The sequence below is a fragment of the Herpailurus yagouaroundi genome, unplaced genomic scaffold (genome assembly GCF_014898765.1).
Source record: "Herpailurus yagouaroundi ecotype Mexico unplaced genomic scaffold, PumYag 159, whole genome shotgun sequence".
NCBI classification, from domain to species: Eukaryota; Metazoa; Chordata; class Mammalia; order Carnivora; family Felidae; genus Herpailurus; species Herpailurus yagouaroundi.
In genome coordinates, this window is record NW_024412400.1 from 77,858,756 (window position 1) to 77,886,022 (window position 27,267).

The 27,267-nt window shown below is 39.0% G+C and overlaps 1 protein-coding gene and 1 long non-coding RNA gene across 3 annotated transcripts; one reads left to right on the forward strand and one right to left on the reverse strand.

The window, feature by feature from the left end:
* On the reverse strand, positions 1–19,481 carry TRA2B (transformer 2 beta homolog). 2 transcript variants are annotated; one of them, XM_040481015.1, is made up of 9 exons: positions 19,281–19,481; positions 7,697–7,830; positions 6,488–6,650; positions 5,664–5,852; positions 5,326–5,441; positions 4,111–4,194; positions 2,088–2,147; positions 1,474–1,547; positions 1–1,002 (listed from the first exon to the last, which is right to left on the reverse strand). In XM_040481015.1, the coding sequence occupies exons 1-9, from the start codon at positions 19,314–19,316 to the stop codon at positions 992–994; spliced, it is 867 nt and encodes a 288-aa protein (XP_040336949.1). In that variant the 5' UTR covers positions 19,317–19,481; the 3' UTR covers positions 1–991. The 2 variants fall into 2 exon arrangements, with proteins under 2 accessions (XP_040336949.1, XP_040336950.1); XM_040481016.1 differs by lacking the exon at positions 7,697–7,830.
* Positions 16,264–27,267, forward strand: LOC121034110 (uncharacterized). The gene is made up of 3 exons (XR_005792286.1): positions 16,264–16,374; positions 25,851–25,856; positions 27,257–27,267. It is a non-coding gene; the product is annotated as an uncharacterized LOC121034110 (long non-coding RNA).

Sequence of the window (27,267 nt, forward strand, 5' to 3'; positions counted from 1 at the left end):
TTTTACTCTTTTCATTTGCATTTATTTAAACACAGTTCTCAAAACATTTGAGTGAAATTGGACTTCCTTTGGTAAGCAAAGGACCTGAAAATAATATTTAAAAAATGAACAGGCAGTCTTCAGTTCATCCACAACACAGGTGTAGTGTTCCCTTCTCTTTTCCAGAACTCTGAAGCACTCAGTTTTTTCCATAGTCTAAAAGCTAGAAGAACAAGAGTACATTTGTGGTGGAATGTATTGTCACTTGCTGATAACTAGTTGAAATACCATTATCCCCTTGTAACAGCTTTAAGAAATAGCCTTTTAAAGGCATACATTATGTACCTCTTTTCTTATTCCCTGCTTTATATAATACAGATTACATAAAGGCTGACAAATCCACATTTATATAAGCATTAAGCATTTGCTGTATTGAAAGTTCCTTAGTTCTAATACTAGCAGTACAGGGTTACAGAGCATAATTTTTAACACTTAGTTGCAGGTATATTAAGTATAGTATGTTTCATGGATTGGAGGAAAATGGGTATTTTTGTCTTGAAATTTGCTACTGACAACCTAATCTGAACAGTTCTGCTAAGCATTAATGTTAGAAAGAAAAGTAAAAACCAAACTTTATTGTTGCTTTTTACCATATGGTAGCATTTTACACACAGGCTTCGATCTTCAGAATACCCTGGATTCAGTAGAAAAACCTTTTAAATGAAGTTTTGTACAATAGAAACTTCTCAGCAGTCAAAATTTAGACTGTAAAAAAATACATGCAAAACATACTTTTCTGAAAACACTTAACTTTGAACAAAGCACCGAACTACACAAATGCAGAATGAAAACAGCATTTCAACTCCACCAAAAGTAGTCATCATAAAAGGTGTAAAAGTCACCTAACTTCACTAGGCACTGTTCACTTTTTAAACAGGAGACAATAAAAATATTGTCCACAAACAATATCCCAACTCTAGGGTAAATTTCAGAAAGTCTTCAACTTCATGCTTTAATAGCGACCTAGAAAGAAATAATAGTGTTTCAGTAATGAAGTACATTTATCAAACATATTTTAATGTTGAGACTTTTAGACTATTCTACCATTAGAAAATTCTGTGCACCAGATTCTCTACAGGGAAATTAGAGAAAGACCCCTTTCACACAAGGGTTACATTAGAAATCAAAGAACAAATGTTAAATAGAAATAGCTGGGAAGTCTAACTCAAGAGCTAAGGTTTTAAAGTCACTCAAATTTTCCTCGCTATACAAAACTTGCAAGCACTCCTAGAAAGAAAAGCTACAAATGGTGACCAGAATATATGTTTATATTTCAATTAGTAACAAGAATGAGAGATTCCAAGGATTGTTTGCATATACTTTCTTGAACCCTCACACAACTGAGGGGTAGTAGAGACTATATATACAGATAAAACTACTTGAATTAACCCATTATCTGCTGCGGTTTGATAAAAAATCAAGTTAAATACTTACGAGGTGAGTATGATCGAGACCTAGAACGTGATCTGTATCCTCCACGACTATAGTAAGGAGAAGGTGACCGCCTTCTGTAAACAAATGTCAAGACCGTCTAAGACTCACTCCACAAAGACTAGATGACATATACAACTTTCAACAGTCATGGTATTTCAAAACCACTATTCCTAACCACACCATCATGAACCAACACCCAAATAAATTTTACTAGTACTTCAAAGTGGTTTTGTTTTGTCAAAGACAGAGTGACTTGAATATTCACTTGCTTATCCTGAGATGGTCATTAAAAGCTAACAAAACCTCAACAGTACAAGAAGATACAGTAATAAAGAGAGATGAAAGATACTATGGACCCTTGTAAGTGACCGTAATTTAAGCTCTCAATAAGGTACAAAAAGGTACCACTGAGTTCATTACCTAGTGTAAGCCTAATTCACATCTGTAAACACACACATGGAGTCATATACACAGTCACTGGTTTCAGTTACAGTATTTTTGTATTTCATACAATCTAATTTGTGTGATGCAACTTATAATTAACCATCAAAATACTTGTAACTAATGTGAGCCATCTTACTGTTGTGTAGATTTAAAATCCTCTCCTGCCATACCTGTAAATCTGATCCCTGTCTTGAGCAGCTCTCCATCCTCCTCCTCCTCCACCTCCTCCTCTGTGAAGGCAGAAAAGTAACACATACTCATTTTTTAAGTTTTAAAAACAATGTATTACTAATGTAGTAAAGTTAGAACTCCCACAGAGAAGTGAAAGGTAGTTTTCTGGAAGTAATTAAGGGACTACATTTGCCACCCTTTTAACAAACTAACATAGAGCTCTCTCTGGTGGCTAAACTGAGTATCGGAACAAACAACATTTCTAAAGTAAATGCTCATCTGAATAAAAAAAAAAAAAAAAAAAATCAAACCTAAGACCTTAATCTTCCCATCCTCTGCAATCAATCTCTTAAAGTCCCATATAATTGGGCGCCTAGGTGGCCGAGTCAGTTAAGCGTTGGACTTTGGCTCAGGTGATGAGCTCATTTTGTGGGTTCCAGCCCCGTGTCTGGTACTGCACTGACAATGTGGAGCATGCTTGAGACTCTCTCTGCCCCTCCTTGCCTTGCGCGCTCTCTCAAAATAAACTAAAAATATGTTCTTTCCAAGAGATTTTGCCAGGGATAAAATGCCAGACAATTGCATGCTTTAGGACTCACTTCCACATTCAACTTCTTTAAATATTCCAAACAGCATACAAAAAAAAAAAAAAAAAAAAAAAAAGACATTTACATCTTAATACCACACCCCAAAATAAGGTTAAGGAATCATGGTTAGCTGCTGTGGTCAATACTTATTGCACAATTTCCATTTTCACAAGCAATACAGGGTCTAAATTACCTGGTGCTGCTAAACTGAAGAATTTTACTTCATTTTTATCCTCAAAAGTATTCTCAGTATGATAGGTATTTCCCTAACCCCCTAAAAAAAGTCACCAATATTTAATAATAAACTCCAGGGGGGTTCCTGTGTGGCTCAGTTATGCATGTGATTCCCTGATCTTAGCTCAGGTTGGGATCTCACCATTCCTGGGATCGAGCCCCACACTGGACTCTGGGCTGACAGTGCAGAGCCTGCTTGGGATTTTCTTTCTGCCTCTCCTCTCCTTGTGCTCACTCACTCTCAAACTTAAAAACAAAACCCACCACCACCTATCTAGGGGTGCCTGGGTGGCTCAGTCAGTTAAGCATCTTGGTTTCCACTAAGGTCATCATGATCTCAGTTTTTGAGTTTGAGCTCTGCGTCAGGCTCCATACTATCAGAGAATCCCTCCTCTACCTCTCCCTAGTTTGTGCAGGCTCTCTCAAAATAAACAAAACTTACACACACCAACCATTGTTACACTATTGTCCTTCAGTAGTTACTTCTTTGGATTCTTCTAAGACTTAGTTTTCCCTGTCTCCCTAGTGCATCACACATTGCAGACACCAAAAAAACCAAACAAACAAAAAAAAACAAAAACCCAAAGAAAAAAACCACTTTCTAAAGCAGTAACTTTAAAAATGTAGCATATGGGGGCGCATGGGTGGCTCAGTCGGTTAAAGCGTCCGACTTCGGCTCAGGTCATGATCTTACGGTTTGTGAGTTTGAGCCCCGCATCGGGCTCTGTGCTGACAGCTCAGAGCCTGGAGCCTGCTTCGGATTCTGGGTTTCCCTCTCTCTCTGCCCCTCCCCTGTTCATGCTCTGTCTCTGTCTCAAAAATAAATAAAACATTAAAAAAAAAAAAATGTAGCATATGGAACTTGTCTTAAAAACAAAACAAGTACACAAAAGTGGAAAATCTAAAATATGGTCTAAAGTTTTGATTCTATTGTCATGTTCAAACCAGGGATTTCTGTTGGTTTACAACTTGACGTTTAAAAAGAAATATACATGTTAAGTTAAATTAACAAGACACGTAACCTTAAAATCTAGTTTAAACTCTAGTCCTAGATTTCTTAGTATAAAAAGTGATTTTATCAAAGACTAAAATTTACATATAGTGCTGCCTTAAATTATGTTGCAACTGATTCAGGAGAGGAGAGACTACGTATTTCCTTCAAAATTTTAACAACTTAAACCTCGTATTGTGGTAAACTTACCTGTATGATCTGCTATAGTAGTCTCGGTCATCATAGCCTCGATCGTATCCTCGGTCATAGTAATCCCGACGGCGTGAACTTCCACTATGAATAAATGATATAGCTTCATAAAATACCATGTGGTCTTATCTTCGTACATATGACTTTTATTGTTTAAACTGTTCAGACAATAGCAGCAGCATGGCTTATTTGGGTCTTGTGAGCCACACAGCTGAGCTCTAAGGACATAACTGGGCAAATGCTTCGAGTTATAACCTCTTTACTCTCGTCTATTGGGCAAAAATGAAGGTATCTACTCATTCCCTAATTATTAATTCACAGACAGGCCTTTTCTAACAGAGAAGTTAACTAGGCAAGTAGCATTATTCCTGTTTAAATTTTCACGGATATTGGATAAACACTGTCCTTTCTCTGCCCTTACAATATACATAAATGTATTTTAAAAATCTTTTGATTAAGGAATACACATTCTGCTAACTTGCATCCAACTAAAAGTCATTTGCTAATAAAGCCCATATATTTCCCTAGAGGAAGGGAAAGTAAAATCATTACTTGGAGAATGTGATTTGAGGGGTAAATTTAAAATAAATAAAGGGGGGGGGGGAGACCAACACAGATTTTTGTCAAGTTAAACACCGAGGAGGACAAGAGAGAAGCACCCTATCATAGTCCAATGCATAAACTGAAGTCCCCTGTTTTCCACTGTTTAACAAAGCTAAAAAATGCACTTGAGTAGGATTTGTTCCATACCTGACTTGAATAGAATACTTAAGATTTCCTTATGGGAAAAATGGTCTAATCAAGAACATTAATTACCAAGCAAAGCCAGATATATGGCATTTCTGTATGATATGGTGGGATGTCCTCTCTGAGTCTGCAGCACAAATACAATGTTCCCACTGAATATGTTCTATTGAATACACTTTTAGCTAGTTAAAACAAAACAAAACACACAAGATGGGGTGCCTGGGTGACTCAGTTAAGCATATGCTGCTTTTGGCTCAGGTCATGATTTCACCATTTGTGGGGCAGGCTCTGTGCTGACAGCATGGAGGCTGCTTGGGATTCTCTCTCCCCCCACTCTCTCAAGATATAAACTTAAAAACACAGGGAAAATGATTTATACTGTGTCAGGACTGGATGAAATGCCAAAGATTCCCCCCAGTACATGTAGTTGTTAGAGGAAACGAACTCAGCTATCAATCTTAAACTTACTAGGTAGGTCTTCCCATGTAAATTCCTGGTGTTGGGGTATGTGGTCTTTTTGTTATAGAGAAATCAACTCTGATTCTACGTCCATCAAGCTCCATTCCATTGGCACGCTCCTTTGCCTTCGAAAGATATATTGAAAGTTATTATATACACCCTGGACAAAGCCACAAACTGTCCAATAACAGTAAGATATACTTTTATGAGAAATAAGATTTATAAAGAATTATAAATATACCCTATTTACAACGTAAAAGCAAAAATTATCCTTATTCAAGTTCATTGGTAGTTGGAAGTTAACAACAGGACTTATTTTACAAGGATACAGGTAAATTTTTACTTACTTCCTTGGCATCATCTACATTTTCAAAATACACAAAGGCAAATCCTCTTGACCGTCTAGACTGTTGGTCATATACAATAGACACATCTGCAATGGGGCCATATTTCGAGAACACTTCTCTTAGATCTCTTTCTGTAGTGTACAAGCTCAATCCAAACACTCCAAGACAACAGTTGGGATCAGGATTTGCCTAGAAATGGAAAGATGAATTTTAAACTTTAAAACTTATCATAAACCGAAGCTAAGAAATGTCACCAACAGTGAAAGTAGGGAATAAGTAATTGAAATTAATAACTAGTATATTATAGCAATAGCCACAAGCATTAAGAATGGGCAGAAAAAGACTCCAAAAACAACTTCAACCTCAGAATTAAACAAGGGGGGACGGGAATAGTGACTTCTACTTGTGAATACCAAACTGGCAGTTTTGTGAGGGAATATTAAAGGGCAAGTAGCCCAAGGGAGTCACCTAAGATTTATTCTACACATAAGAATAATTAAAATAGCATTATCTCTATAAGCCAGAGGAAAAAAAAGTCAGGGAAGATCAGCCTTAGTACCCGAAATAAACTCACCTAAAATTAAATGGGAATAACCAAGAGAGTGTTTTCATGAGGTGAGTTACACCGTCCCAATATTTTGCTTACATGTGACTGACAGCCCTAACATAGAAAATACCTTTTAAAAAGACATTACTCAGAACACAAGGAGACCTCTAAGGAACTCGTGTTCACTGCTAAAAGTCCAGTGTCAAATATAATCAGCTCTGATTTCAAAACAGAAGAGACAAAGTCCACTGCTTTAACAACAATTTTGTCATCTTACCCGATTCCCAACATGACGCCTGCGAGTAGACATGGGAGAGTGACTGTGGCTATGCCGTCTTCGATAATCTCGACTATAAGACCTGCTACGGGATCTTCTATGGGAGCGGGACCGAGATCTTGATCTTGTGTAATGCCTTCGTGAACTTCTTCTGGATCTAGACCTGTTAAGACAAAGGTTTCAAGAGTATAACTAATTAGCTGACAATAAGATACAGTTTCCAATTCTTCTAATAATCTATTCTAGGGTTAAAGTCCAAAAGGCGAAACATAATCCAGACATGTGATCAAGACTTTTCTGCTGTATCTACAGTCATCTCCACTCTACTAGGAAGAGCTCCAAAACCACTACTTGCTCTCTTCCATTTCTTAAAATAATTAAGATAAAGGAGATCAAAATTACATACTCAAGATCAATTAACATACTCAAAAAAACCCTTGATAATCATAAAACATGCAGCACTTCACACTAGCTTAATTTGTGCCCACCTCCCCCCTCAGAATACCACCCTGTTTTTTTTCAGCTTCTCCCACTTATGCCCACCATTCACTTAAGATAAAATCACCATCACCGTAAGTTTTCTCCAGCAGTGTTTTAAAACCAAACAATTGCTCCTAACTGGAGTGATCATATGAACTGTCATCTAAACCAGACAGGACACATTGTAAGAGAGAAAAGAGGTGCAGTTAATTATGCCTGACAATAGGCATAAACTGGGGCTGTCCTGGGCAAACAAGGATGTATCGCCTACTCTTGACCAACATTAAAAAAAAAAAAGTGCGCTGTATTAAGGTATTTTTTTTTATACACATGTATATAATATTAGACTACACCTACTTATCAAGAATTAGTTATGAAAGCCAATGTCCTGCAGTCTGTCATACTTAAACTCCTAGTGAATCCTCACAATTCTCAAGAACTAGTATTACTAACTTGCCTTTTAAAGATAAGGAAGCTAAGGTGGAAAAAGGTTAAGTAATCTGCCCAAGCCAGAAAAAATAGAGGTAAGATTTGAACCCTAACGCCAAAAGCCCAGGTTCTTAACCACTTAGTCTTCTATCCCAGAACTTATGATTAAGTTCATTACTAGTACCAATATTAAATAAGCCAACAAATGATCCAACCCTCTCTATCTTCCTAATTTACAAAGCACACACCAATTTCAAAGCTAAGAGTAACAGAAGAAAATCCCAAGACAGTCTTTCTTACCTAGATTCAGATCTGGACCTGGACTTTGATCTGGAACGCCTGGAATCTTCCTTGGAGCGAGACCTTGCAGGGGTATGCCTTGCAGATTTCCCAGATCCATGAGCACTTCCACTTCTGGAAGCAGAACGGGATTCCTACACGTAGATGTCAAAAGTTTAATTTGTATACTTTCTGGGCAACTTTAAAAACAAATAAGCTGCTGTGAGATAAATGGTGAGGGAAAGCAATCCCCTTCCAAGATAAGAAAACATAGGTAAGGGCAGGAACTGAATATACCTCATATATTTACATTGCTCCAACTGACATAAGCCAATTTATTTGAACTTCCACCTTTCCTGGAGCAGGGATAAGAATTAACTGACCCCACTCTCCTCAGAAAGGGGTGCCAAAGCCAAGCAGTTAAGGGAACTGTCCAAGGATTGTGTTTTGGGACTGTTACTCCATAAAGACTAGGGTAAGAAAGAACCTTATTAACTATGACACCTATATCTTATACCTATTTTCAATCAAGTTGCCATCAATAAAACAAAACCCTATGAAAATCATAAAACTTACTTTAAAATGCTTTTGATTTTTTTCAGAAGACCTCACTTCTCAAGTTATATTTATTGAGTGGGAAAAGAGGCAAGGATGATCAGTTTCAAGTCCTAGCAAAAGGTAGAAACCTAGTAGAAAGGACCAGCTTGAAGGATACTAGACCCTAATTCCACCTAACCATGGTAGGATGCCCTTAAGAAGCTCAAATAAAGCAACCAGATGGAGCCACAGCTGAAAAGGCAGTGAACTGTGCAGAAGGAAGAGTAGACAGTGCCAGAGATCTAGAGCCTCCTCAGCTAAATGGAGATGAACCATGGCAAACTGATGGGGATTAGGGAGTAAGTAGCTAGGAAAGTTAACAGATTAAATCAGGGGCTCCTATCTAGGCTAAGGAAGGGAGAGTTCAGAATTGTATGTGAAAAAACCAAAGTCTAAGTAAGTATATACTGTATAGCCATAGTGTACCCAATCAAAACTAGACTAGCTGATAGTTAAGTGACACAGTAAGGAAGATCTCTAAAGAAACCAGCAAAGAGAATGGATAAAAAGGGTTGACTAGCTCATCAATGAGCAAAAGCACAGCCAACTTATCAGTATAAAAAGCATACATTTAAAGTAACTGAACCAAGGAGATGTTCTGCCAACGCACCAAAACAGACAAAAAAACCCCAGTGGATTCAGAGGAGAGAGAACAAAGCCACTCAGTCTGATAGCTAACTAAGGTATCAGCAGCTAGCAAGACAACCCTCATTTTAGGTTATCCAATTTAATGCAAATTAAAAGCATAAAGTCTGGTGAGTCTTTCCACCCAAGACAGCAGAAATGGCCAGATTCAAGAGGACCCAACATTACTATAGGGGTAATAATCTATGTCAAAGCTACTGGATAAAAATGATCACAGGAGACCTCCCTGTGTGGTAGACTTTCAGAATATTCTGGCCATTCTTGAAAGGATAGAATAGGATTATTTTAAATTACAGTTCATCAAACCTTTTTGGAATATAGAACATATTCCACATATGTGGTCTACAGCATAATGGGAAAAAATTTATATGCAATACAGAAGAAACTGAGTTTGAAGTTTAGAACAGGAAAGAGAGGTAACTCTGCCAGTAAAAGGAGTTCTGGTCGTTAGGCCTGAAACAACTCTAGAAACTTCCCCAGTAAGATTTTAGTCATTATAAAACATGGAAGGGACATAGAATGTGACAGCCTCCTCTCCTTCCCCTGGAGTGACTATAAAGAGATTCAAGGAAAAAGAGGATACTGTTATTAATGAGAACAGCTGCCTTTAACAAGGAATGGTTAAAGGGTATACTCCATCTTAGGGGACCCCAATTAATCTCTTGGGGTTCTCCGGCAGAGAGACATTTAATACTCTGCACAGAGACATTTAAAAGCACACTCCACTTCCCTCCTCTTCTTGGACAAAGTTCTCAAAATTAATGGTGTGGTTTCTGACATCTTTACCACAGGCAAAAACTAACCTAGAAGCAAAGAGATAAATTGAGACCCCCTAAATTAACTGTCTTTGTTTATCTCAATGCTAGAAAAATTACTTCATGGAATGATTATATAGCTTTTAGTGGAAACCAAAAGAAAACAATTTACCCTGGAAAGGAGAGCAGAGTGCTCAAATAACTCACATAACAGTTAAAAGATTATCAATCAAGTAGTTAAATCCATCAGCCTAGGAATCAAAATACAAAGGAAAAAAGGGTAGAAAGTCAAGATCTTCTTAAGCCTCTGGCTTCATTAAGCAGAAAAGCCTTATTCTAACCTGCGTTACCAGTCCGTCCACTGAGAGAAGAGACAGCACTTTTAGCCTAGGTCATAAGCCTTATGAAGCTTCTCATGAATTTCTATCTCTAGGGTCAAAGATACAGTATTTACGAAATTATGAGCTTTTTCTCTCAACCTCTAAAATTAACTATCTGCAGACATATTTTGTAAGCAATCGTTTCTTAGACCAGGAATAGGGGAAACACCAGCCAGAATGCAAAAATTTCCCCTTCTACACATTTGGTTAGGCTAACACCTAAATAATGCCTCCTCCTCCCTTTCTGGTCAGGAATATTTCTTAAAGAATTTAAACCCCTTTATGGTTATGTTAGCCATCAGCTATTTTGGAAATACACATTCAAGGAAATTTAGCTCGAGAAAAAAAAAATGAGACCTAAAATTATTAGCCAAATCTAAAAACAAAGTTAACTTTAAACCTTAATCCACAGGCAAATCTGCAAACCCAGCTGGGAAAACCTCCACACAAGGAAAACTTGAAGTCCACTCTTAGGGCTAAAAAGTTTTAAGTGTCAGCACATTAAAACCGTACCAAAAACACTTCTCTGGACATCAATACCTCAAGAAAAAGGATCATGAACTTATAATTAGCATAAATAACAAAGCCAAAAAATTCCCTGAATTTCTGCTCAGGGAATCATTTCTATAGACTGGATCTTAGTCATATTCTAATATACAACTTAAAGGGAACAAACATGTCACAAAAACTAACTCAGCCTTTCAACAAAATACCTTTTTCTGCATCTTCCTATTCTGAGCATGACAGTATCTTAGAAAAACCTTTTGAAAGAGATGAAGGAAACCAAAAGATCTGGAACCATCAAATCATTAGGTTTCTCCTGTATTAGAAACTGGATGCAGTAAATTAGATTTTGAACAGTGGCTCTTAGAGGTATACAGTAAACCTACACAGCATTTAAAAATACAAGTCCCTAAACTAGAGCTTATTCTAATAACTCTGGAGTTCATCTTCTACGTTTGTTAAAAGCACCATACATGTTTATAATGCTAACTAAGTCTCATTGATTTACTCAATTTCAGAAATTTTAGGCTTCCTACCTACTGATTTTTCTTGGTGAAAGTATCTTCGTGGAACCTTGTTTCTCTAGTTTTCTCTGCTCCACCTGCCCCAGGACAAGAGGCCTGTCTCCCTCTTACTTCCCCAATAGGCAGAGCAGGGCTGAGAGGAGGCACTGTCAGACTCAAAGATGCCTTGGTCAAGGGGGGGAGGGGTGGGGTGGGAAGAGAAGAAAACCCTGAATGGATGCAATGGTCTATGGGCATCAGCGTTTATTTTTGCTATACATCTATCCAAGCTTAGGCCATATAATCAAATTCCAAAGTGCTTTCTTTCCATTTAGAGGATTAATAGGTTTTTCCTCTTTTAGACCCCAAGGGCCTTTCAGGAATTCATGGACTTGAACAGAAAGTATCAATTCACCTCTTTTTTTTTTTTTTACCTCAGCTCTCTGCCTAATCTGTAAGTAATTCAGAGCGCAAAATTAACGTTATTAGTTTATACGTGGCAAAATTTACAAACTAGTAATTGGGGCAAATGCTGGAAACTACTATGAATTGAGAATAATTTTCTTCTCCTTGCAAGGCAGAAATAATTATAAAAAGCACAAATTTCATATTGACAACTGGCCCTAAAATGCTAGAAGATAGATCCTTTTAGATATGTAATTTAAACCACTTTTTCCAAGAGCTAGAAGACCTGACAACTCTTTTTTTAGGTTGTCTTCATTTCAGGAAGAAGTGATACCCTTGGCTTTCCCAACAGAGAACAACTACTGGTTAGCTACCACTGGGTATTATTTTGACAGTTCACTTGTCCTATCCAACAGAAAGTAACATTTCGCTAACCATCGTATTCTTTTATTCAACTAAAACAAAACACGCGGAAGGGGAAAGGACAGACCTTTAGGGTTTATTTTTCACAGTAAGTGGTCGGAGTGAGGAACCAAAACTAAGTTACTTTATAATCTATACCTCTCACGTCATTGTAACAGTTAAATTTTAACAGCAGCAAATGAGAAAAAGGGAATAGAGCAGTTTTCTGAACAACTACCACTATTGCCACTTTGAGTTAGAGATCCTGTTCACTTATGTGACCCACCTCATTGTAAGGGAAGCTAATATATTTTCAGCAGTAATCCTAGTCATTCAACTGGAACAGGCATTAAACAGAACAAAAGAATCATCCTTGTGAATTTAGAACCTGTATCTTAAAGTTAGGGCCTAATTGGTCATAGGTTTCCCCTATGCCATCTAGAAAGAATTTTCATAAATGCCAAAAGGAACTATCCTCTTCACTGGTTTGCTTCTATAACCATCCTGGTGACATTCTTTGGGAAAACTACGACAAACTTAGAAAACATTCTACTATATATTGCTCAGTACTAAAAGATAGGGGTCAATGAATCTTAAGAGTCCATGGAGGTGGCACAGACCACCAATCCCAACTCTGGAGGTACTCACTCATGGCCCAGGACCAGCAGCATTATACAAAAAAATCTAGAGAGACAACATGAAGCCAACTGTTACCCATGCTGGAGAGCTCATTCCTGCCTCATATTTGACTACAAAGGGTTATTTTTTAAAATTGCATTTCAATCATTTGACTAAGAAGTTAAAATTAGAATTACCTAATTTAAACGTTTCCCCTGGAAGGCACTTCTTTGCCCTGTATATATTTTCTTCTATTAAACAAATAATGCATGCATGTTTAGCAAAATATACAGGGACACATAAACAGACTAGTAATTACTTAGCGTAGTGCTTTCTGATTCCAGATTACTTCTTATCTTAACTTCATTTTTATTTCTTTTCTTCATTCTTCCGTTTCAAATTCTGACTTCTTTCATCTTCCCCACTTCACACAAATTGCTCAATATTCTACAAGTGGGACTTCTGGTCTGATAATTAGCATGCATTCTTTCTTTTATTTTTTCAAATTTCAGCTTCACTTATTCCTGAGCTTCAAATACTCATTTATAAAACTTGTCAAATGACGACTTCCGCATTTTCCTTCTTCAACATTAACCTTAATAGAAAAAGAACAGGATGAAGAATATTTTAAAACTCCAGGATAAAATCCAGTGCCAAAACTGAAACTAGAAAAAAAAAAATCCCTCTTTTTGGATTAAAAAAAAAAACAAAAAAAACCCTAGAATATGCAGCTCAAAAAACTGAAACTAGCTTCCTGTTGGTTCTAAAATATACTAGGTAACCAACCTCATTCTCATTGTCTACTTCAAATAGATTTATCATGCTTAAGTTGAATGCGAAGTGCGCAACTGAACATTTGCTGTTCATCTAACATTTAAGAACTTTAATTACATTTCACACTTCTTACTTATTGTATTCATCAAGAAAATGTTAAGTGTCAAAAGCACAACTCTAGTCAAAAAGTGACACATTAATACAAAAGTGCAAGAAAGGAAAGCACGGACAATTCATTTGTACAATGATGACAAATCTCGGGGCTGGACAGGTTTACAAATTGTGACTTGTCTAGATAATAGATAAGGTAAAGATATGTAATGTCACACATTTTTGTACTGCATATTTAAAGAGCTCCGTAGAAGACAATGTCAGGGAATCAGAAAATTTGGACTAAAGTGCTCAAAACCCACCCCTAGAAAGCTGCTCTAGTGAAATTTTAAATATGAATGGTCCGACTACTAAATTTAGCACTAGAACCATAAAAAGACAAAATCAGATCAACCAACTACTATATCCAAGTAGTTATGAAAGAAAGCAAACGAACTTGAATCCAACAGTGAGGTTTTCAAAGAATTTTTTGTAAATTCCCCCTCAATGAACAAACGTATTAAAATCTTATGCAGTCCAAAGGAGAAATCCTACTTTTTAAGGTGGCAATATTGGGAAAAAATTATAGCTCACCTCCTAAAATTATTAAAAAAAAAAAAAAACAAAACCCAAAAACCAAAACTCAATCATCACTTAACAGATCAATAAAATGTAATAGTGTCTGTTCAACACCCTAAACAAAATAAATACTGCCTCACAAAACATTCTAGTTCTCCCTGTTATCCTGTACCTCACTTGTCAACAATTTACTAGTTTATTTTCTTTGGGGGTGATTGGGGCTAAAGCTTCCTTTAAAAAAAAAAGAGAGAGAGAGAGAGAGAAAACAAAGTCTTTATAACTTATGTGGGCATGAAAACAACCATGGCTATAGTGGCAAGTGTTGTGATGCCTTTCCTGAGAAAGTAAGCATAATTTTCAGTCTTGTTTTTTTGTCGCTGAAAGTCAATTATTGTTTAACCCAGGAAAAATTTTAAATAGCTTTTTAAGGGAATCACAGTAATTGATTTCCTTTTAATATCCATCACTAAAATGTAATGGGATATGTTTGCTGGCAGCACAAAGGTAATCGTGGAATCAGAATGCCCAAGCAGGTTTCCTCTTGGGGCCTCCTAAAGATAACATACAGAAACAGGGCTTTAGATGCACGAAATACTGGAATGGAGGCCAAAGCTCTATGTATTGGAACTTTTCAATATGGATGCCTTCCTGCTTTTATATTTTATTACCTCTTCCAAACCATCTTCCTCCTTTTATATTCAAAGACCAAAAAACATGTTGCTAGATAATGTAAATATTAGGTTTATTTTAACTCAACTACTGAGCTCAAGTGGCCACTTTAATGAAACCAGACGACCAACTACTGGGCTTAATGTTATTGCCCATTTGGTGAAGAAATAAGCAGAAACTTCCATCAACATAATTCTTTGTTAGAACGACTCTAGGGACTAGAACTGAATTCAAATAACATTAAAAACATGTACAAATTCAGTAGGTTGCTAACAAGGTAATATTTTAAAAATTGGGATGAGAAAGAAAAATTGGTTGATCCTGCTATATAAAGGTTAATGCTCATACTAATGGACTGTTTTTATTTTTCTGTAAACTCTACCAGAAGGTTGGGTGGAGAAAAATACTCCAAAGACAGAATATTTTCTGGAAGGGGGGGAAAAAAAATCTGACTTACCTATCAGTTTTAAGCCCATCTCTTGCATCAATAATATTGACTCTAAGAAGGGGCTCATGCATTCTGCAGTATTGGGCAGTCTATATTAATCAGAGTAGCAATCTGAAAATAACCTCCACACCCAATCCAAAAAGATTTTTGAGAATTTAGAAACTCATATTTGCTATTCTAGTGAACTTTTTTTGGCTTGCTTAAAAACAAGACTAAATGAAAACAAGATCTAAAATTCGATGTAACCCATAACCCAAAAAACTAAACTGGATAAAACACTTAAAATTCCTAAACACTAATCACTATCCCTTCTAGAAAAAATTAAATACAATTATGTATGAAAACTGAACATAACACAGAATGCGAAGGCTCTAAAAATACTTCTCTTGGGCAAAATGTTAATATTTATCAATTAGGTTCTGGGCTTTGTTGGAGATAAAGGGGAAAGGTGAATGCTATTAATCAACATCTCACCATCTGAATTCCTCTTTAAAAAAACCGTAGTACTTACCTTGTTATCACTTGTAATTTCAGTTTGAAAATGCCACCTTCTAGTTCCAAACAACATTAAAACATTCTTAGTTAAAACCAAGAAAAATATTCTTCAACCTGGTTTTTTCAAGAGACTCATACCTAACCAGACTCACAGTTAAACAATGCAAACTATTTCCTTTCACTTGACATTAATTCAATCCTTTATTAAAGGAATGTGGTGCAATGGCTGCAATTCTTTAGAAAGAAATAGATTCAGATGGTTCAGTTTTTGGAAATCAGAATTCAGAGTTAGGGGCCAAAAACAAAGACTACAGAAAGACAACCCAAGATTAAGCAGAAGAGAAAAACTGCAGAAAGCTGAAAGGCAGTTTGATGGGATGGTATCCGGATACTACTCATCTCCATAAAGAGTAAGACTAGATAATGTACCTACAGTGCAAACATTATTTCTACAATAACTATAGCCAATATTCTACCAGAATATGTTCTTGAACTGCTTGCTATTGTAATCTTGACAGCAAGGCAGAAATTAAAACCACCTGTTCATATAATAGTGTTTCCTTATTTAGTTTCTGGATTCTCTGAGTATAGACTTATTTGTAGAAACTAAAGAAATTACATTCATTAGAAAGGCAGAGCATTAAACCAGTGTCAAGACCAAACACACAAACATCGCATACTCTAAATAGAATACTATGACCATTACCAGGCCTTAAAGATTACCCCCCTCAATACTGCTATGCACCTACAAACTAGCCACCAACGACTCTTTTTATGTTCTTATTTGTCCATATTATGACATAACTGCTAAGACTTTTTGCAAAGGGGCTGACTGGTCAACCCTTTTCCCAAAAATATTTGCCAGCAACTTTTGGAAAGTACTGGAAGAGAAGTGAATTTGGGAGATGAAAAGTATTTTATTTTGCACGGGTTTGCCTACATCAAATAAGTTAACTCTAGATAGAAACAGACTTTGAGTTAAATCGATCACATGAAAAAAATCTCACAATAAAGGTAAAAGCCACTCTGCTATAATAGTGTGACATGAACCACAAAAATTCTGCAACTTATCCTAACTATACATTTAAAAGAAGATAAAAGGACACACTGAACCAACAGTTCTGTTCGTATATTCGTTCACCCAAGACGTAAAACCCTATGGGTGACCAGATGGACGACAATTTATCACACACCTACAGTCTGTTTAGGAAAGAAACTTCTGAAGTCTAAAGGACTGGGGGGAAAAAAAACTTCCAGAATTATGCTGGGATATGGGAGTGTCTGGATTCTGGATAGCCAAATGAAGGGACAGGCTGGGGATGGGTGGGGTTCCAGCCAAACTAAAGAGATTTGTATTTTAAGTGATTACATTAACAATACAGATTAGGCTTGTTTTAATGATTTACATTAACAGTTTGAAATGTTTGAGGGCCTAGAGCTGAATTAATTTTTCAGGCTTCAGAGAAGCTATTCATACCAAACATGTCCAAGATTATTACCCTGAATGCAACTTTTTCACTGCTCTCAGGCACTGTCAAAAGAAGGTTTTTGGTGTTTTTTTTTTTATAGCCAGTCAGACCTATTATATACATCATCATTTTTACAGCATTATATCTAATCTGTTCCATTAAGCTTCAGGGTTTTTGTCAGGCACTCTTTAGGAATCCAAACTTTTTTTTAGGCCTAGTCTAACCTCTTCAGTTTCCAATTCACCAATTGCAAAGCAATCTACACACAAAATAAATGCCAAACAAAACAACGCGTAAGTATGCCACAACTTGAAAGTTTAGAAACCTTTCCAGGATCCAAGACTCTTACGTAAGAAATACATCAATTTCTAATATACAGCTTGAAATTATTTTGTAACTTTCCTTCCATAAGATTTTGGTGAATAAATCTACATAAACAAGATTATGGAAGAAAGCAGATGTTCAAAAATGTCAAATTATTTGGATGACAACCTCTCTTGAACGGTCTCAAGCCAGGAACCTACTTCCAACAATTGTTTCCTCCCATATGTAAAATAGGCCCAAATATTATTTTGGGGCAAGTTTCGTCTTCACAAGCACACGATTACAAGTAACATTAAGGTATGTTCAACTGAGAGCTTTTCTCAGAAACCGGCCATTTTGCATCCTCTCAATAGTGCAAACAGTACCCAATAATTGTTCAGAAAACAAAAGACTTAATAAAGTTATCATTTGCTTTCCAATCCAAATACAGTTCAACAGTGTAGTCAACCGGCAGAAATCAGAAATCACAGCTTTAACCATTTGTGCGCTCACTCCAAACTTTCTAACCATAAGAAAGCAAAGGTATAAAAATAATCGTACACGTTTTGGTAATGTTGGGATCAAAAGCTTAGGGAAAAATGAAAAAAGCTAATATTCCTCTGAACAGGGGGTCAAGCCTGATTATCTCAGACCAAAATCAATCAGATTTAGCTCCCAAGTTAAACAGTAATTTCGACAATGTTCCAGGAGCTATGATAGAGGTTTCTAAAAATGCCTTTCTAATGAAAGGCCCCAAATCTTTTTATAAGAGTTTGCTAAGATACTTGAATAGATTTACCTGACGACTGTTAACGGAGATCTTACGATGGCCCTAGAAGAAAAGGAAAATCTACCAAACTGTAAAAGCACCCCCACGTATTCCTACCAAGTAAAAAATCAACTTCCTTCTTCAATAAAGTTCTCCACAACCTCGAATGTTAAGATTCTGGCAAGTTTTCTATTTTTGCATCATTGTTAGTACCCACAGCCTCGCAACCAGCTTTACATCACGTTTTTTAAGCCCGGAAACGGTCTTACTCCTCCAGTTAACATTCACCCAACTCCACATGAGAGGCGGAGGCTTTAAAAAAAAAGAAAAGAAAAGAAAAGAAAAAAGGTGTACCAACAGAGTAGTGGTTCACAGATTTAGAATGCCTCAAAACAAAAGGAAATAACGGCGCCACAAGTTGCCCGCCAGTTCCTGCTACACAATCCCGTGAAAAATACCTACTCCATGAAAGAAGAAAATCTCAGCGGCCTCGGGGTCTAGTCTACTCGGATACCCCGATAATGACTTTTCGTTTGAAAGCACTTTCGGTATCAAAGAGAAACACTCCATTTAGGCCGAACACAAAGCGCGCGCGAAACCACCTCTACCGGGCCCAGAACTTGACTACCTCGGATTAGTTTCCCCCACCGTAAGAGAGGTCCCAAGAACTTCCTAGATTCCATCACTTCGGGGTCCACAGACGATCCTTTCTTAACCTAAACGCCGAGCGAAAACCCTCTGAGTAGGTTGCCTCTCTTTCTCGGGGGGGGGGGGGGGGGGCGGGGGGGGGGGGGGGCCGGCGCTGGGCGCGCGGCTTCTCCGCCATTTTGTGCCTCTGGCAGCCCGCCCGGCCCGCCAGCCCAAGATGGCGGCAGCGAGGCTTCGCAGGAGAGCAACGGCGAAATGAGATACCGCTCCCCTCCCCCAACACCGAGGGGACGCAGCGGCCATTTTTAAGCTTTCCCCCTCTCGTAACGGAAAAAAACCGCCGTCTTGGGTAGGGAACTACATAACCCCCCACGGGGGCCTCCTTCACGACTAAAGACACTCTCCGCAAGGGTTTTTTAGACCCAACTCCCTTCCTTCCCAGCCTCGGACTTCGGAGCCTAAATCGCCTCTGTCTCCAGGTCTGAGGCCGACGGGCCTGGAAGAGAAGCAAGCTGGGACCACACAGCCGCCCCCTGCACCATCTCTACGTACCCGCTCGCCGTAATTCTGCTCGCCGCTGTCGCTCATGACTCCTAGCTGCTATCGCCGCTCGACGTGCTTCAATCGAAGCTGCCAACCTCTTGCGCCTTCTATATAGAGGCTCCGCCGCAGCCTCGTAGAACGCACAAGTTCCCGAGCCGCTGAGTACCGAAGCGCTCCGCACCGCCTCCGCACGGGCTCTAAGTCTGCCGGACGTGACGCGGCGCTCCTTAACCCGGCCCCTCCCCCTTTCAGAACGCGCGCTTTCTTGGCTCCGCCCCTCCGCGCTCTGGCTCCTCTTTCTAGCGTGCCGCGTCCGGAACCGGACGTGACGTAAGTCCCGCACCTCGCGCGGCCCTACCCCTATCTTTGGGTCTCAATGAGGCGGGAAAGTGAGCGCGCTGGATGGCCTGACCGAGAGGTGGTCGCCAAGGGGCGCAGTGACACCAGCCACGCCTGAATGTGCTGGAACCTACCAGGGAAACTGTCGTGGCGGTGGGAGGGAGGAGATGCCCTCCTTTTCGCCCATCCTTGAGTCCTTTCTTCTGCTTTATGAGTTTTTGTCTTTTATTCTGCCTTCCTTTGGTTGGAGAGGGTGGATATCCGTATGCTAGGTTCCTTGCTTTACTTTGCATTTATTTAGCTTCAATTGTAGATGTTTTCTTCCTGAGTAAACTTTCATTTGAGCACCTATTAAATGCCAAAGAACGTTATCAGATCTTGATGTGATGAAATCAGGCACAATCTCTATTCTGCAGAAGTTAGTGCTCTAGTGAGGGAGAACCGTTAAACACGTTTGTAAACTATGATTTTAAGTGCTAGAAGCATGTACTGCTATAGTGATGTAACAGGAAGGAAGATTAATTCTGCTACCCCCCAACAGCATTATCTACTGTTGATTTTTTTTTTTTTTTTTAAGTTTATTCGTCTTAGGGTGCCTGGGTGGCTCAATGGTTTCAGTGACTCTTGGTTTCAGCTCAGGTCATGAGCTCATGTTTCATGAGTTCCAGCAGGCATTGAGCTCCATGCTGACAGTGTGGAGCCTGCTTGGGATTCTCTCTCTGCCCCTCCCCCACTTGCTCTCTCTGTCTCAAAATGAATAAACTTTAAAAAAAAAAAAACCCCTAAGTTTGTTTTGAGAGAGAGGGAGCAGAGGAGGGGCAGAGAGAGAGACAGAGAATCCCAAGCAGGCTCTGTGCTGCTAGTGAAGAGTCAGATGTGGGCCTTGAATTCTCAAACCATGAGACCATGACCTGAGTTGAGACCAAGAGACCTAGGATTAACTGACTGAGCCACCCGGTGCTCAGCTAATTCCTACAGTTAATTCTTGAACAACATGGGTTTGAACTGCTCGGGTGCACTCATAACTGGGATTTTGTTTTTTAATTTTTTTAAATATTCTTTTTTGAGAGAGAGAGAGAGAGAGACAGAGCATGAACAGGGGAGGGGCAGAGAGAGAGAGAGAGAGAGAGAGAGACAGAATCCAGAGCAGGCTCCAGGCTCTGAGCTGTCAGCACAGAGCCCTAAGCAGGGCTGGAACCCATGAACCATGAGATCATCACCTGAGCTATGGTCCAACGCTTAAGTGAGCCACCCAAGTGCATATAAATATAAATAAGTAGAAATATAAATATAAACAGTACTGTACTGTCCAGACCTTACCCAGTGCACCTGTCATTTCCCCACCCATTAAAAAAGAAGTATGGGGGCGCCTGGGTGGCGCAGTCGGTTAAGCATCCGACTTCAGCCAGGTCACGATCTCGCGGTCCGTGAGTTCGAGCCCCGCGTCGGGCTCTGGGCTGATGGCTCAGAGCCTGGAGCCTGTTTCCGAGTCTGTGTCTCCCTCTCTCTCTGCCCCTCCCCCGTTCATGCTCTGTCTCTCTCTGTCCCAAAAATAAATAAACGTAAAAAAAAAAATTAAAAAAAAAAAAAGAAAAAAAGAAGAAGTATGGTACCTGGATGGTGATGCATTTTGATACCTGTAAGACCTGTGCACAATTCAAATGTTTTTTATTGTATTTACAGAACTGTGCAATCATCACCACAATTTTAGAACAGTTTCATCACCCCTGGAAAGAAAACCTGTACTCACTAATAGTCATTGCACATCTTCCTCTCCACCCTCCTCCTGCATCCCTCCCAGCTCTAAGGAATCTGAAATCTATTTTGTCTCTATACTTTTGTTTATCTGGACATTTCATATAAACAGAACCATATAATATGAAGTCCTTTGTGACTGGCTTCCTTAACTTAGTGTAATGTTTTCAAGGTTCATCCATGTTGTAGCATATCAGTATTTCATTCCTTTTTATTAGTGAATAATATTTTATTATATAGACATAATCATGTTTTTTTATCCATTCATTATTTGATAGACTTTTGCACCCAAAAGTGCACTTTTCCACTTTTTAGCCATTGTGAATAGTAATAGCTGCTGCTATGAATATTCATGTACAAGTTTTGTCCGAACATAATTTTCAATTATTTGGGGAATACACCTAGGGGTGGAATTGCTAGGTTGTATGGTAACTCTGTGTTTAACTTTTTGAGCTACAACATGGATGAACCTTGAAAACATTACACTAAGTTAAGGAAGCCACTCACAAAAGACTTCATATTATATGGTTCTATTTATATGAAGTGTCCAGAATAAGCAAAAGTATAGAGACAAAGTAGATTTCAGATTCCTTAGAGCTGGGAGGGATGCAGGAGGAGGGTGGAGAGGAAGATGCCATTTAATTCTAGCCACTCTAATGAGTGTGAAATGGTATCTCTTTATGGTTTTGATTCGCATTTCCCTAATAATGATGTTAAGCATCTTTTCATGTGTTTATCAATCATGTGTAGATCTTCTCTGGAGAAATGTCTATTCATATACCTTGCCCGTTTTTTTAGTTGGATTATTAATATTTTTATTATTGAGTTGTAAGAATTGGCAATTTGATTCTTGCTTGGTACAGCATCAGTATTTAAGGCACCTGAGACCCAGGGGTTTGGTGATGACTCGAGGTGACAATTGTCCTCTTTTTACATAATCTCCAGGGCCACCCTCATCTGCTTTCATAGTTTCAATTGGCGACCTACATGCTGATGGTTTCCGATTTTAAATTTACACCTTTGAACGCCCTCCTCAGTCTTGGGCTTAAATTCTTGTTGCCTGCTTGAATTTTTACCTGGATATTTCAGAAGCTTATAAAAATTACCATGCCCAAAACGAATCATTTTAATAATCTGTTCCTCCTCTGCCATCTAAATGTCCCTGCTAAAACTTTCTTCTCTCTTCCCCTCCTTATTTAGTTAACATAGTTTGTCAATTCTACTTCCTGTATAATTTAAAAAATTTTCTTTTCTTCTCCAGGTCCCTTGCCACCATTTATCAGGGCCTCATCAACTCAGTTAGCTAGAGAATTTGTTTTTTTTTTTTAATTTTTTTAAATGTTTATTTATTTTTAAGAGAGACAGAGACAGAGCGTGAGTAGGGGAGGGGCAGAGAGAGAGGGAGACACAGAATCTGAAACAGGCTCCAGGCTCTGAGCTGTCAGCACAGAGACTGACGCGGGGCTCAAACTCACAGACCGTGAGATCATGACTTGAGCCGAAGTCAGACGCCCAACCAAATGAGCCACTCAAGTGCCCAGAGAATTTCTAATTATCTTAAAAGTGAGTTAGCGTTTGGGCGTTTTCACAGCTTTAAACACTTTATTTCTAGTTCTAATAAGAGAAAAGAGTTACAAAAAGATTCCAACCATTACCTTGGAGCTGGAGTCATAGTTCACAAATGTGAAATGATATAGGGTGTACCTGAGAAAAAAATTCTAGTACATTTTCCCCCAATAATTATTTCAAATTTTGCAGATAGCCCTTGTGTTTTTGTGCAGTTATTAATTTCTAGTCATTTTATTGGCTAGCCTATACCATTTCTAAACTTCCTGTATCCTCCCTGGGAGGAAGAGGTTAAGTTTCTTTCTCCCTTTTTTAACACCTAGATACTTGTCACTGTGATGTGACTTAAAAATTAGGTCAGGAGCAAAATGTTGTAAGTGTTCATTGTACAATTCTCTTCACTATGTTTGAACATTTTCATAATAAAATGTTGAGGGAAAAAAAGTAAGTCAGGTCATGGTAACCACATGTTCTGGAACTATCAATGGATTCTCTTAACTTCCAAAAACCTTAATACAAGTTGCAATTCTCTCAAGATCTGTTCCTTATCTGCCACTCTCCCCCTTGTTTGCTATGCTGTAGACACAGTTTCTTACACTCTTTGTATTCTCAATCTTAGACCTTTGAATGTCCTTCCTGGGACATTCAACAACAGCTCTTTCTCCCAACACTCACCTAAAGCTGGGCTCCTACTCAGATCTCAGACCTTGCCTTGCTTCCTGGTTTAGATTAGATTAGATCTCTTGTTTACATACCCTTATAAGCACCCCTCATATCATTCAGAGCAGTTGCAATTAAACAATAATTATATAATTACTTTTGTGATTTTGGCTTTTATATCTCTTCTTCATTAGACTAGATTCCTTGAGGAGGAGGCCTATGCCTATATTATCCCCTGCTTTATACCTAGTACCAGCACTTGGCATGTAGTAAGCCTTTAGTAACCCTGTTGAGTGAATGAAAGACAGCAAAGTGTGAATTTAGAAATGATTGGGAAGGCAACGAGTATCTTTTTAGGTCCCTGAGCATGGGACTGACTTACTGAAAGGGGGGAATATTGTCCTGGCAAAGACATTGCGGTCAGTCAATGGAGGGCTTATGTGCCATTCATGTCTATATCTCCAGCATCTAGTAAAGGGCCAGGCTGTTGAATGAGGGGCCCTGTGGGATGTGTTTCCTGTACTGCAAATACAAGGTGGAGAGGACTGGACTCCAGTGACAGAAAGAGCAGAGAGGAAACAGTAAGTGAGTAGACTGAGACGGTAGACCTGACTGGTCTTGATGATGGGAATATGTGGATAAAAGACAAAGAGATGGGGAAAATGACCATAAAAACTTTGTCTCGGTAGGGGAAGTACATGCAAGAGGAAATAACGTGCCTGCTTGGGGGTGCCCTCTTAACCAAGGCTTAATCTCATAGCATAGAGAAAAGCAAGAAGCTGCCCCCAAGTTTGATGATTGTTTCTCCTTAGAGACTAGACCCTCTTCCTCAACATATTTTTTGGTTGTTGTTGATATTCAACTTCTGTCCTGGAATTCATGCATTCATTCTTTCTTTGATTTATTGTTTTGTTTTTATTCGTTTAGTCATTCAGTAAACTAGAGAAGAAAGCAAGGGGCAGATCACACAGGACCTTGTATGCCTTTTTAAGGAGTTTAGATTTTATTTAGTAGGGAATAGGGAAGTATTGAAGTGTTAAAAGGTGAGTTATATTGTCATGTTTAGGTTCTAGAAAAATGTTGGCGGTTTGGAGCATGGATTTGAGGAGTGATGTGGCCAAGAAAGACTGGAGTCTAGGGACAGATGAGGAACAAGATCTCTGTTGTCAGCTGTGCAGGGCATACCTAGCAAGGGTCTGTGAAAGCTGAGACCCAGGCAGTGTGCTTCGTACACCCAAAGGAAGGCCCTACTTTTGCAAATTCACACAACATCATCATTTGGCCAGTGACAGCCAAGCCAGGAGACCAGTTTCTAGACTCTTCCCATGTTCCAGACAAGGAATAAAAAGAGTGAGCGAGTGAGTAAGCCTGAACCAAAGCGGTGGCAATGGTGTTAGAGAAGAATGAATGGACATGCCTTCCTGTACTAGTTGCCCCAAATTCATCCTTCTTGCCTGCTCCCGTGAAAATAGATATGGGCCCTTTAAATATATATATTCTTTTTGCCAGCTGGCACTGAAGCTTTGTCAGTAGAAGGCATTATGCAGGTATTATAGGAGGAAAGGGTTTACTATGTTCTAGAGTGTTCCACAGGCTCCTGCAGTACATGAAGCTTCTCTGGTGACCAGCTCCTACAGACTTTCAGCTCTCTTCAGCCCTGAGTTTCTGCAGTGTGTTGGCAGCGTCTCCAGATCCCAGCTCCTGCAGTGCATGGCTTTAAGCAGCTCATAGCAGCCAGCAGCTTCCTTGCAAGCACCCACTCCCACCCCTAAGCAGGTCTTGTAGCAGAGGCCTCTGGCTCCTGCAGCATTTGCAGCTTCTCCAGTGCCCTGCCTCCATAGTACATAGCACACAGCAGCACCCAGAGGCTTCCAGAAGCTGGTGGCTTGCCCTGGCACCACAGTCAGGTGGTTTTGTGGGTGAGACACTGTCCCCTGAACAGCTTTCCCTGGCATCAAAGAGCCAATTTCTGAAAAATTCTAGAGGGCAAATTTCTGTTAAGTTCTGCCAGGATGGCACCTCAGCAACTTCTCTGACATCCAGTGAGCCACAGCTGTGCTCTCTATGAAACAGTCTGGACTTCAACTCTTAAGGGAGAAGAGGGTCTTTTGAGGGGACTCTGACAGACCTAGGGGTAAGGCTTCTCCTTATATCTGCTATTCCTATGTTCTTCAGAGATCCCTTTACTTCTTACTAGTTATTTTCTCATTGCCTCTATCCCCAGTTATAGTTAATAATTATTTATATTAAAAGTTTGAGATCAGAGTGAAATGGTGTCAGAAGATGTCATCCTGCTGGCTTTGTAGATGGAGGAAGGGGCCATAAGCCAAGGAATGTGAGTGGCCTCTAGAACTGGAAAAGAATCTTCCCGAACAAATAGAAAGTTCAAATAGGAAGTGGCTGCTGGAGAATTCAGTGATGGGTAGAATGGCACAGTCAGGCTTGCTGCTTTCCTACCTCAAACCCCATGGATTCAGGGCTCGGCGTGACTCAGGGGCACAAACTCTGGAAAGTCTGCCCTGGAGTGTGACTCAGGAATTCTTACTGGTCTCACTTGCATGTATCTGAAACTGGGAAGTTTACAAAACCCAAAAGCTTTTATAATCAGAAAAGATAAATTCCCTATAAAGAAGAAAAACACAGCATACAATTCCATGGGAAATATTTGAAATTGCCTTATTCTTGCGTCAGGAAGAAGGTCAGATGTAGCCAGATGGATATCCTGGCTGTATTGCTGGACGAAGCCTGTCCTTCTAGGAAATGAACACCTACTAGAGAGTGCCTCTGGTCATTAAAAGTTGTTTGAGAACCACACACAAACAAAAAATTCCCTGTTCATGTTACTATGTGGTTTATATCTCCTCATTAGACCCTGACTGATTCAGAAGTGCTCCCAGGAGTGGTCCCCTAAAATTCTGCTGGGGCGTGGAAGTGAAGGCAAGAGAAAAGCTACACCAACTTCTTGGTTTAGCTTGGGTGACAAGGTGGAAGGACAAATGGTGTCATTAGGAAGGAAAATAAGGTCAAGTGGGCAGAATGATGAGTTCAGTTTGAGACATGTAGAAAATGAGGTGTTGCTGGGACATCCAAACAAAGATGCCCAGTGAGTGCTGGTTATAGCAACCTGGGACTCAGAGGAGATCTGGGTAGAATATACAGACCTGGAATTACCAGTATAGCGATGGTCACAGAAACCTTACATTGAATAAGCAAGATCCTTAAAGGAGTGATGTGGGGATGTCCTCAGAGAACTAATAGTAGATTAAATGACTCAACGCCTGTCTGTTGCTTAGAAACATGAATGTGCAAGTCAAAACTTGGAGACTTCGTTAAGGCAGATTTTCATGAACCAGTTTAGAACTGAGTGTTTCGTAATTACGAAACACTTACTGTGATGACTATGGCTGTATAATATAAATAACTGTGGTGAAGTAACCAATCACTTTGGAGTGTCCTGAGCACTAAAGAAAAACTCAGCTTAAAAAATAAAATAATTAGAGACCTTCTCCAGCTATCTAGAGAAATCTGGGAAAGAAATAAAGGTAGCAAAAATTAGAATACCAAAGTAACAAAATTTAGAACTCAGGCATTTAACATACAAAGAAAATGTTTGTATTAAAATTCTTTTTTTTAATGTGTATTTTTTATTTTTGAGAGAGAGTAAGAGAGCACACGT

Coding starts and splice junctions, on each gene's coding strand:
- TRA2B (XM_040481015.1), bottom strand. CDS start 19,316: ATGAGCGACAGCGGCGAGCAGAATTACGGCGAGCGG. Junction 5,853..6,487: donor GGCGTCATGTTGGGAATCGG/GTAAGATGACAA, acceptor TTCCATTTCTAG/GCAAATCCTGATCCCAACTG. Junction 1,548..2,087: donor GACAGGGATCAGATTTACAG/GTATGGCAGGAG, acceptor ATTTGTTTACAG/AAGGCGGTCACCTTCTCCTT.